The 12675-nt window shown below is 42.3% G+C and overlaps 1 protein-coding gene across 1 annotated transcript; it reads left to right on the forward strand.

Annotated features, from left to right (window-relative positions):
* The first annotated feature begins 863 nt into the window (after nucleotides 1-863).
* Nucleotides 864-12566, forward strand: retreg2 (reticulophagy regulator family member 2). Its single transcript, XM_061803984.1, has 10 exons — nucleotides 864-1074; nucleotides 1276-1629; nucleotides 2037-2140; nucleotides 6132-6162; nucleotides 6378-6507; nucleotides 6722-6806; nucleotides 6937-7074; nucleotides 7931-8019; nucleotides 10328-10463; nucleotides 10696-12566. Exons 2-10 carry the CDS (start codon nucleotides 1376-1378, stop codon nucleotides 11466-11468), a joined length of 1740 nt encoding a protein of 579 aa, XP_061659968.1. The 5' UTR covers nucleotides 864-1074; nucleotides 1276-1375; the 3' UTR covers nucleotides 11469-12566.
* The last annotated feature ends 109 nt before the right edge of the window (nucleotides 12567-12675 follow it).

The following is a 12675-nucleotide window of genomic DNA, read 5'->3' on the forward strand; positions in this document are numbered from 1 at the left end:
AATGAATGAGACAATCTAGAGGTCCTCAATTTGCGCCATATTACGAACGGCGTGGGGCGTAACTTTACATTGTTATACCCAACAAGAAGCCATGCTCAGTTACCTCCACTTGCTTTATGTATTCACAGTGATAAACTACCCATTTGTTACCTGAGTTCTCAGTGGGATATAATGATGTCATTGTAGGAACCACCAATGAAATACAAAAATGCAATATAACTGTGCCATGTACTATACATCTTCTGGCACAGTCAAGAAGCTATCATAAGTTGAAGAAAACATTGAAAGGGCAAATAAAAAAAATCTGATTCACCAGAGATGCTGATTAATAAACGTATTAATTTGTGCAGATTGTCACTGATCTTTTTAGCTAATCGACCAACTAATCACAACAGATAAAAATGTTGATGTCATTGTGGGCCAGCAATCAAAATTTAATTTAAAATATCACTAGTTAAAGAAACTATCCATCTGCTAATATTCTTACTTTTGGGCACAATAGGTAGCAAGGCCGAGGACTGATGAGATTGAAATGGCAGGTTGAAAACTGATTGCAAAAACAAATCTACTATCCATGTACATATACTGGAAGCAGTGACGTCTAGAGAAAGGCTATGAAATGAAGAGAACATACTGCTGAGAATAAGTTTTAATGATTTAATAAAACAAATATTTGAATTTTGCTTGTATTTTTTTATATAATATTTAGGGCCCAAAAAGGCTGGATGGAGACCATGATGTTCCAGAGTTGCCCATCAGAGAAACCTTCTGCCACTGACTGCTCACCACAGTGTTTTTTCCTTTAATTCATGACTAGAAATGTTTTCATGCAAATATTTATTTACTGCGAGTATGGCATATGGGTTGCATTAGATTAACGGCACGTTTCCAAATACGGACGAATTCGTTGCCGTCGTTGGAATGGGAGTCGGTCCTAACCCAAGGACGTCTTGTACAGTATTGTACTGTACTGTACTGTACTGTACATGAAATCGACGTTCATGCAGCCCAGTCGTGCAGTAAAATCTTCCTCCTGAGGGTGATAGACTTACATTTAAAGAGGCGAGCGTTAAGGTAAACAAGGAAACGTGACCTTTTTGTTACCACCCGCTGTGAGCATTTTACCAGAAGTACTTTGAGTTGGTTTGTTAGGTTTCTTCATGCGTTTTGATGAAGTAAAATATGTAGGGTTTTTAAATTTGGGGTCTATATGTTGATAAATTACTCCAATAAATACTTGTCAAGGCTGAATTATACTTTGCTTTATTTTGAAAGTCCACACGGAGGCAGTGTTTCATAGAACTGGTGGGCTTGACTCTGAGCTCGCCATTATACCCCGTGATCTCCAAAACATAACAAAGTGGCGCAAAGAAACATGGCGAGCGCTGAGGAGTCACGAAGACGCCCCTCCGTTACATCCTCTTCAGTCGGCCTGGAGGCCCTGTTTCCAGGCGGTACGTCGGAGCACTCTTGTGGCGAAAGGAACCCGGAGCTCGAGCGGGTGCGGGAGCGCCTTCAAGACTGGCTGTTGCCCTACGAGGCTGCGCTTCTGTGGTTTCAGCGGCTGCTGGTGTGGGAGAGGCCACTGTACAGCATCTCGGTGGCGGTCACGCTCAACACGTTATTCTGGTAAGGCCCAGTCGAGGTGGTCGAAAACGACTGTTGGCAGCTCGTTAATGTTGCAGTGATGTGCGAGCTAAACGTCAGTCAGGATAAAACTGCTAATCCCATCTGTAGCCGAATGCTAACACGGCTCGTCGACACCATAAAAGTGTGACAGGCATTGAACTGCTTGGACATGAGTGCACTGAAATCAGATCGGCCAAATAATTTGTGCCGAAGCGTTCATTCGGCGCTCGTGAAAGACTTGTACTTGGGCCACGATGAGTGGGGCCGTCCTGTGTATCAGCTGTCACGGGTAGCTTGGGCACTGTGCAACTAGGCGGGATGCTTGAGGGTACGTGTGTAAATAATCACGTTCATTCATACCGGGATTTTAAACAAGACACGACAATCTTTTTGTGTGTCTTTCACAGGCTCCTATCATACACTTCCCTGCGCCCACTTTTCCTGTTGAGTGTGTCCCTCCTGGGACTGATGCTGCTGGAGAGATGGAAGCCCAGGTTGCTTATCGTTACGAGTAAGAAAAAACACTCATGGCAATTTCATTATCAGACTTCGAGATGAACTGATTTTTGATTTAGGGCTGATTATCGATATTTGGAGGTGATGCTCTTTTGTTGTTCAAATGAAAATGTTGGCCTCAAAATTTTGAATACCAGCTCTACCACTTTTTAAAAATGGCTGTAAGCACAAGTTTTTTTTTTAAATTTTTTTTATTGAACTGCTTTTCAGATTTGCACCACAGGTTTTTCCATGTTAGACAATGCATCTTTGTTTTCAAATTTTAAGCAAAAGTGTAGTGAGATCCCAGGCTCGGCAGCATGTCTTCAGCAACTTATAACAAAGAACTGATTCCCTAAAGTTTTCCAAAATGTAATTGTAACCAAAATGCTCATCTTTGCCGTGTCTTTGTCTTCAGTTGTAACAAAAAGTTACCAAATGTAAGGAGTCTCCAGGGTTAGCATCTCCGAAACTAAACTCAAAATTAAGGGAAACAGCTCCCTAATGTTCACCCAATTTCTGACTGATTTTTATCCGACTTTTAAAACATTACAATATAAGGATGATTCAAATATACATCAAAATACGGAATATTGGCACTGATAATTGCCCTGGCCAAAAACCGATCCACTCCCCTCTAAAAATGTGACATTCCTTCATCCACTGTTGCCTCTCCAGTTCAAAATCCATGTATGTGGAAACCGCATTAATGCAACACATTTACACATCGGGTCCTCAGTGTATCAAAACTTTCCATTCCCAGGTGAACTGAATATGACCAGTAGCTGAAATGTCATAATTAAAGTAAATATATAGTTGTATTCAGAGCACATTGTCATTCATTATAAAACCTCTGGCTGATGATGTGTTCTTAGGCCACACTGTAGTCTGTCAACAACGTACTCTAACCAGGTAGAACAGTTATAATTATTTATGAAAATCACATTTAGGCTAGAAATGCAAAACTATCAAAAGACACCATAAATCACTACAAAATCTACACCTTCTCTAGAACTCTGCTGCCCATATTATCACAAGGACCCCCACTACTGCCCACACAGTCAAGTCTTGGAACAACTCTACTGGATCCCTGCCCAATACAGCATGTACTTCTTCTCTTTCTTTCGGCTTGTCACGTTAGGGGTTGCCACAGTATGTCGTCTTTTTCCATCTAAGCCTATCTCGTGCATCCTCCTCTCTAATATCCACTGTCCTCATATTCACCCTGACAACATCCATCAACCTTTTCTTTGATCTTTCTCTCACTCTTTTGCCTGGCAGCTCCATCCTCAGCATCCTTCTACCAATATACTCACCCTCTCGCCTCTGAACATGTCCAAACCATCGAAGTCTGCTCTCTCAAACCTTGTCTCCAAAACATCCAACTTTGACTATCCCTCTAATGAGCTAATTTCTAATCCTATCCAACCTGTTCACACCAAGCGAGAACCTCAGCATCTTCATTTCTGCTACCTCAAGTTCTGCTTCCTGTTGTTTCTTCAGAGCCACCTTCTCTTATTCCGTACATTATGGCTGGCCTCACCACTGTTTTATAAACTTTGCCCTTCATCCTGGCGGCTACTCCTCTGTCACATAACACACCAGACACCTTCCGCCAACTGTTCCATCCCGCTTAGACCCGTTTCTTCACTTCCTTACCACACTCACCATTGCTCTGTATTGTTGACCCCAAGTATTTTAGGTCATCCACCCTCGCTATCTCTTCTCCCTGAAGATTCACTCTTCCTTCTCCACCCCTCTCATTCACACACACATATTCTGTTTTACTTTGGCTAATCTTCATTCCTCTCCTTTCCAGTGCGTACCTCCATCTTTCTAATTATTCCTCTGCCTGCTCCCTGCTTTCACTGCAGATCACAATATCATCTGCGAACATCACGGTCCAATGGGATTCCAGTCTAGCCTCGTCTGTCAGTCTGTCTGTCTGTCTGTCTGTCTGTCTGTCTGTCATTAATCCCGCAAACAGGAAGGGGCTCTGCGCGGAACCCTGATGCAGTCCCACTTCCACCTTAAATTCTTCTGACACACCTACGGCACATCTCACCGCTGTTCTGCTGCCCTCATACATGTCTTGTATTATTCTAACATATTTCTCCGCCACACCAAATTTGCGCATGCAGTACCACAGTTCCTCTCTTGGTACTCTGTCATAGGCTTTCTCTGTCTACAAAGATACAATGTAGCTCCTTCTGACCTTCTATGTACTTTTCCACGAGCGTCCTCAAGCCAAATAATGCATCTGTGGTACTTTTTCTAGGCACAAAACCATACTGTTGCTCGCAGATACCTTTCTGTCCTGAGTCTAGCCTCCACTACTCTTTCTTATAACTTCATTGTGCAGCTCATCATCTATATTCCTCTGTAGTTTCCACAGTTCTGAATATTAACATTTCCGGGGGCGGGCGTAGGAAGCCCGGGCCACGACCTAACCGCTGTGGAATTCCTATGATGAACCCTCATATATGTTTGGCACAGTTTTACGCCGGATGCCCTTCCCGACGCAACCCTCTGCATTTATCCAGGCTCGGGACCGGCCGACAGGTAGAACTATATTGTGCTGCCCACAGGCTGCAGATAGTCAAAAAGAAGCAATAATGCATCTCATATAAAATAAAGATCCGGCCTTCTGCCACTAAGCCCCAGATCTTTGTAACTCACAACCACTTAACTTCTTAAACAGAGATTTATTAACCCTTTTCAAATCCAAACTCTAGACACATTTATTCCAGTCTGCCTATTCGCTTTAGCTTTTCCTGTGTCAGTTACCTTTTTAATGATAATTTTGCTGTTGTTTTGTATTTTTAACATTTGTGTACAGCATACCCTAGTGAAGATAAGTACTGTAGTCTGGCAAATGGTTGGATTATGATGATAATGATTACCAAAAACAGAATTGCAGTAACTGAACGTGCCTTCTTGTGCCTGATAACCATGTACTGTATTATTAGAGCGCTGCTTTACTAGTTAATTGGATGAGGTTTGTGCACCGAACACCCCGTTTACATTTGGACTACAATTCATAACGGAAAGCCGTACAATGTAATGATAAGAAAAAGGCCTCGATAAAGTTAATAATGAACAGTGATTTCTACTATTGTGGTGACCTCCTTCAGCTACAAATTAAGGTTTTTGACAATGTCACAAAATATACATCATCATGTTTGTGGTTGTACATATGAATATGCATATACAGCGGTACCTCTACTTACGAACATCTCTAGTAACAAAAACTTTAGGTTATGAAATGCCTCCTCGGAAAAATAATGTCTCTAGTTATGAAGGAAATTCAGGATACGAAAGTAAAAAATAGGTGCTAGATTCCCCAAATTCCACTGAAGTTTAACATCTTGTATCTTGGTTTGTGTGGCACGATAGAGCTGCTCTGCCATTGGCTAGTAGCATCTTCCTGGCATCCCATTGGCTCAGAAGGACGTGACTCTACCCATGATGCTTTATGAATCCCTTGGACTTTCAATTGCCACCGAGTCACACTCGCGCTGTCACACACTATCACAAGCTAACAAACACTGGAAAAGTACAACTTTTTGGTTTGTGTTTTTTGCAAATGTATTCATCTTTCTTCAGCATGGACCTCAAAAACTTTAGTAAAATGAAGTTGTGTGCGTGCGTACGTTCGTACATGTTTTCTCTTGGCTGTTAAAAGTTTGCCTCTTCCTCCGTCCCCCATGATGTTTTTTGCTTGTCACTCACCCTTCTCTTCGCATAGTCGCCCAACACCAAAGGTAAATTAACATTTTTTTCTATTCATCTTTACATTATGTACTTCGAATGCTTATTTTTAGCTGGGAGTGGGGGGACTTGGAACGGATTACACTATTTACATGTTAAATGCGCTTCTACTTATGAAAATTCACATTACGAAACGACTTCCGGAACGGATTAATTTCGTATGTAGATGTACCGCTGTATTTGAGTGCAATTTTAACACATTTTAATCTAATCCTGTGTTTTTCTGGCTACTTTAGTTCCACGTGTTGAGATTTCCCCCATTCAAAGGTATGCATATTTTGTAGTGGAGCTGATTTTGTGCCACTTGTGTGTGTGTGTTCTTCTTGCATCATCTGTGATAACATGTTAAGGACCACCTGGAGAGAAGTTTTGTTTCCATCTGAATTTTGTTGTTATTGGTGTGTGCGTGTGTGTGTGTGTGTGTGTGTGTGTGTGTGTGTGTGTGGGTGGGTGGGTGCGTGCGTGCGTGCGTGTGTGTGCAGTGAATCAGTGAGCACAAAGCAGCGGCTCCTTAGCCTTCCTGAGCTCAGTCACCACCTTGCGGAAAGTTACCTGACATCTTGTCTGTTCCTGCACGAGACACTACAGTACAAACGACAGAATCATGGCAAGGTAATACCAGGTACCAGTGTAATGAAAATGTACTTACAGTAGGTGTTTTTTTTTTTTATAATTTAAAATGTCATTGTTTAATGTGATCTTCTCACAAGCATGCTGACAAACATGCTCAGCACTTTCCAAGATGTTGCTCTTTGGCTTCCTACTTACCCTTTCCAGCTTCAGTACAGCTGCTGTCTTGCTTTTGAATTATGATTTTATTTCTCAGTTCTGCGCAGTGATGTGCAGCGGCTGTTTTGTACTTGCGGTTGTCGGACATTATGTTCCAGGAATCATGATCTCTTATATCATAGGTGAGTCACATTTTGTTGCTGCTGTCACAACAACTCTTTGTGATTACATTCAATTTTGTATGATGTGAACAATTTTTTTATAATTTGACCAGCATGCGGTGCTCATTTGCCTTGTTTCAAATTCCTTCAGGTCTGAGTGTAATTCTGTGGCCACTGGTGGTGTACCATGAACTGATCCAAAGGATGTACACCGGCCTGGAGCCCATCCTAATGAAACTGGACTACAGCATGAAGGGAGATACAGAGCCTCGCAAGCATGATAAGAGAAGTGAGCATCACTTGATGCAACAGTTTGCTGTGCATTTGTCTGTCACTATCAAATCTTTTTAGAATCGATCATCCTTTGGATATTCTGTGTATTTTTTTTTCTGAATCAGGAACATCGATTTTATTATTCACATTCATGAGGGCTGGCATTCATGTTGGTACTGAGTGTATGGTATATACCAGGGGTCGGGAACCTTCGAGGCTGAGAGAGTCAGTCTGATTTTTTTTTTTTTCTTTTTTTTTTTTTTTTTTTGGGCAAACCGTCACACAATCGACCAAAACTGCCTCACGATCGACCAGTTGATCAGGTTGGACACATTGAACACCCCTGCTGTATACAGTATGTCGTTATTAGGGCTCTGCGAGCATACGCAACCACCAAAAGAGCCAGGTATGCTCGCAAGCCATAGGTTCACGACCCCTGGTATAAACTCTTGTTGAATGGTTACTGTTTGCAAAGAGAATGAGTGTGCTAGCAATTACCATTTTAGATATTTGAAAAAAAACACCTACTATTCAGGTCATACATCATGTTTTGTACATTACACAGCTCATGTCTTAAAAATCACTCACAGGCATTCCTCTGATGCTTTTTAGCAGTGTATTTCACATGCCCAACAGTGTGTCCGTCTGGATCAAATGTCCGTGCTGTAAACATGGACAGTGGAAAAGTGCTTCTGGATGACACAAATGTGATTTGATTAATATTTTTTATTGCCTTGAAGCAGAAATGTGTGCGTTGACCAATTGTTATGCTAGCCGATTAGTTTTTTCCCCCCACAGTCCTAGCTAAGTTTCCTTTGTGGTTGTTTATTGTGCCAACTTTGACAATTCAAACACTTGTGTTTGTGTATCAGAATTAAAGAAGGAGATGGAGGAAGGTGATGAGCCAAGAGCCGAAACAGAAAGCGAAAGCGACGAGGAGCTCTCCTGTTTTGCGCCAACGGTATGGCCTCGTGATAGCTCTCATTTCAGAAACATTCACAACAGTCTCCATCTGGAGGTTTTTCAGCAGTCACGATGTCTGTAGTCCTTCCCACGTCCCATTGAAGTGGGCTTTTTCCCTTGTCTGTATCATTTGAAAGGAACGCACATAATTGGGGTTCCAAGACAAGCCATAAATACTGTATGTTTTTGTCCCATACTGATGCAGAGTGCGCTTTTGTTGTTTGTTGAACTAGCAACACTAAAAAAAAGTAACTAGCTAGCAACAAATTAGAAAAAAAATGTTGTGTTATGGGAGACTTCTGGGGATTCTGAAAGCCCCTAGCCATGAGATGTTCCCCCCTTCATGTCCAGACTACAAATGATGAACACTTGTGTGAATCCCCTACTGGGTAATTTCACCCTATCCTGTACTTTAACCATTTTTAAAGTCAACATTTAGCAAAATTCAGAAAGGCTCGCTCACAGACATATTTTTGGAATTAGGCTGCAAACAAAATATTTACTTTGTTGTTCAATGGGCAGCAGTCATGCCAGAGACCCTGCTATTTGTATACGAACAATTAAAACATCATTGATGCATAATGTTGTCCTTTTATAAAATCAATACTTTGAAATCAAGATTTTTGGCACTCAAAGACTTATATTTAGTGACTATTGTGTTCTATCTAATATTTTAAACCAGTTTTGTCATGTTCACGTGGTGCCATTTCAACTTTACAATTAAAAGGCTGCACAGTTGAATGTTTTGTGACTATAAGAGCCCAACAAGAAATATTGCATTACATTGCAGCCAATCTTTTGATATCTCTGGAGAATAATAGTGTAGAAGCAGTAGTTTCCAATCTTTCCATTTGGGGTATCCCCATATTGCCCTGCACTCTCCTGACGTCACATTTATACCGTATTGATCTTGATTTTGGCGATTGACACAAATAGACCGCTCACTTGGTTGCTAGCCACTTGCGCAAATACCGGTAAAAAAACAAGTGTTCATAGTCATGTTCACGTTTCTGGACAATTTAGAGCAGGGATCACCAACACGGTGCCTGCGAGCACCACTTAAGACACCCGTGAGATATGTTAAAAAAATAGCACAGGTCACAAATTGTGATTATTTGTGCTTTAAATTTTGAATCTGACCTGATTACATTAATTACATTTTTAAAATCATGTATAATATAAAGTATTTATATATTTGTAAAATATAAGGTGTTTTGGAAGTTTGCTGCAAACAGGTCCTGTAGCCCTTCATACGATCAGTGCTCACGAAGTAGCCCTCAGCCTCAAAAAGCTTGGTGACCCCTGATTTAGAGTGTCCATTTCACCTACCATGCATGCTTTTGGAATGTGGGAGGAGCCTCACTTAGTACCTTGGTGAAACTCTATGCAAGTAGGAGGAGAACATTCTAACTTACTCCATACCCAGGGTTAGAAAATTATTCAAAGGGGCTTGCAACAATGGTGAGATGTGATTTGAAAATGAATTCAATAATTTCCCTCCAACTTCATCTATCTTCCAGTATCTGATTAGAGTATTGTATTAGTACTTTTTTTCAATATTTCCATCCACACCTGCTCAGTGCCTCTCAACTGTGGGCAACTCCAGAGTGGAAGAGAGTCCAACTCCTCTCAAGAGGACTTGTACCAGTGCCCAAACTGTGTGTGGTGGCGAGCTCGACTGTATTAAGTCAAAACCTCTCGACCTCACACACCACCTCAGGGTGCTCCCCTGCCAGAGAGGTGATGTTCCACATCCTTACAGACATTTTCTGTAGCTGGGGATCAGATGACCATGGTCCCTGCCTTGGGCAACCGCGCAGGTCAGACTGCACTTGACTCCTGTGGCTCCTCCTGCAGGTGGTAAGTTCATGGGAAGGGGGAATGAAGTTTCCCTTTTGGGATGTCCCCGGCCAGACTCCATGGGTGCAAACTCGACTACCAGGTGCTCCCCTTAGAACCAACATCCAAGCCCAGCACCAGAGTGGGGCTCCAATGCCTCGTGTCTGGGCAAATGAAAACATGTTCTACTGTTTTTATGCAACATGGGAGTCTTCTGAGCTGTTCTTTGTCTAGTCCCTCACCTAGGACCTGTTTGTCATGGGTGACCCTGCCATGGTCATAAAGCCCCCAAACAACTTAACTACAAGGATCATTGGAACACACAAACCTCTCCGCCACGAAGGGTGACGGCTCAAGGAGGGGTTTGTCCCAATAGTGTAGCATTGCACTATAACTGTCCCATTGCCCAATATTTCTTTTCACACATATAATGGGTACTTATTTGTCATTGTGGTTATCTTACTCAGGTTGACGTTAAAACTACGGCCCTAGCAATGGCCATTACAGACTCAGAATTGTCTGATGAGGAGGCGTCCATATTGGAGAGCGGCGGGTTCTCAGTATCCAGAGCTACGACCCCCCAACTGACGGATGTGTCTGAAGGTAATGTTGCTTGTTTCAAAATGGCACTTTGAATTTTACCAGTATGGGAAATAATAGCCTTTCAGATAGAAGAGAGGCCTAGCCAGTTTTACATCAGTGTGGAGCCACAAAGAATTCAAAACACATTCCTTTATGCATGTTTTGAAGGACATTTTAGAGCAACAACTAGCTGTGTGGGAGCTTGTAGAAGACAGTATACCTTGAAAATATCCTTCATGTCTCATCTGTTCAGACCTGGATCAACAGAGTTTACACAGTGACCCTGAAGAGTCCTATCTGCGGGATCTACCTGAGTTTCCTTCCATTGAAGAGTTTCCGTCCTTCGACCACAACCGCCTGCGCTTCCCATTACAAGGGACGGGCCAAAGTGAAAGAACCCAGGCAAGCGCTCCTGCAGAGGCCCAACAGTTGAGCCCCGCTAGCCTCCTCATCCAGCACCTTGCATCCCCTCTTCACTTTGTGAACACTCACTTTAATGGCCATGGGAGACTGCCCGGCACTGAGGTGGGTGTGGTGCCGGCAATAGGGGAAGGAGCTTCGGGCCAGAGAGTAGAGGAGAGGGAAGCACTTGTTACCCAAGGTGCACAACGGTCACTTGAGGCTCTAAGTGAGGAGATTGTAAGCACAGCCATCTCCACTGTGGTGCAGAACACTTTGTCAGCACTGCTACGCTCCAGCGAGGCCAATGAGGAGCCCGTCCTGGCTGAGTTCCTTCCTCATGAGTCCCCCCCAGGCATTATGGAGACCTCCGCCCAACCCACCGAAAACGTTTCCCCTGTGATGGCGCAGATGCTGGCGCCTGACGAGGACCTAGAGACAATAACCACAGAGAGCATTACTGGTGATTACGTGCACGATGATACGCTGGTTGCCACCGAGGAAGAGGATTTTGAGCTTCTGGACCAAAGTGAACTCGAGCAGGCAGATGAGGGGCTGGAACTCAGCCCTGAAAAACTGCTCGTGGGGGAAACATTGGAAGCTGCACAGCATCAACATCAGTCATAGCTTCCCTTTTGCACCCCCAAAAAGAAATCCCACCATCCTCCCAATCCCCCTCCTCTTCCTAAATGTGTTTTCTTTTTAATGTGTCCATTACGATTACATGATACACACCACTACACGCAAAACATTTATATTGTTGTTGCCCGAGAACAGCTTGAGCTGTCAGCATTTCAGATCTGCCCTCTAAGAAATGAAATTTGCTTCGTAAGCAAATTCCCTGTGTTGAATTAACCTGCTGTCAAAAGCAGGTGTTTGTCCAGATGTTGTTACAGAGATTAGCATTACAATGCAGTATGTGCTCTAAATTATTTCATTTAACTGCTAGATGTCATATTTTGCTGTGGGTGCATTCAAAGTTTTATTACACCCCTTTAATGATATTGGTGACATGCCACAAATAGATTAAAAGTATTCTCTTTGTCTAATCAGCCACATTGAGTCATAGTTGCGCTTTCACTCGTTGCCTGGAAACGGAAACTTTGACAGTGTTGGATGTTGAAAAGCTCTTTACCCACACAGGTAAATGACCTTAACAGCTTTCCTCTATGGTTGGTGCCTCGTTCTTAACTAAAATTTCTTAGACGCTAATTTTATGCCACATCGTTGCTGCAGGTGATGTTGAGTTATTATAGTTATCCATTATTTAAGAACCAACCACAACAAGTACATTGCATGCCTTGCATTACACATGAACTAACCATGTTCAATTGTCAGGTCTTGGAAATTCGGAAGAAATGTATGTTTTGCTTTAACTGCTCAGCATCCAAATCTCAGGAGGTAGGGTGTACAAATTGGCTCCCGGCATTGTGTTTATTTCCCAACTTGTCCTCATGAACTGTATTTGTACTAACCATTCAGTTTACCAACCTGCCAGTGTATATTGTAGAAATGATTTAAAAGAAAAATGGAATTTATATATTCCGCAATATTCTGCATGTAAAAACACTTTCGTTTCTCAACTATGTGCTGCACAATGTGTGGGGGGAAAATACATTTGAATGTTTCGGCTTAAAGTCAGTTTCTTTATTATTTCTCAGTGAGCAGTTCTCCTTTGGTTTGTCCTCATTACAGTGACCTGTAAATGAAGAGCAATTGATGACATTCAGAGTTTGACAGATTAATTTGTTTGTTGGTGGTAGTGTGCTTACAAGATTGCTTAACTCATAAAGAAAAGATACCCATTGAACTGTTACCTGAAAGGAATATATTT

Source organism: Syngnathoides biaculeatus, chromosome 2, assembly GCF_019802595.1.
Source record: "Syngnathoides biaculeatus isolate LvHL_M chromosome 2, ASM1980259v1, whole genome shotgun sequence".
In the NCBI taxonomy this organism is placed as follows: Eukaryota; Metazoa; Chordata; class Actinopteri; order Syngnathiformes; family Syngnathidae; genus Syngnathoides; species Syngnathoides biaculeatus.

What these genes read in the sequence shown, in the direction of transcription:
- retreg2 (XM_061803984.1), top strand. Translation starts at nt 1,376, where the DNA reads ATGGCGAGCGCTGAGGAGTCACGAAGACGCCCCTCCGTTACATCCTCT. An exon ending in GAGATTTCCCCCATTCAAAG is followed by an intron (nt 6,163 to 6,377) that starts GTATGCATATTT and finishes GTGTGTGTGCAG; the next exon opens with TGAATCAGTGAGCACAAAGC. An exon ending in ACTGACGGATGTGTCTGAAG is followed by an intron (nt 10,464 to 10,695) that starts GTAATGTTGCTT and finishes TCATCTGTTCAG; the next exon opens with ACCTGGATCAACAGAGTTTA.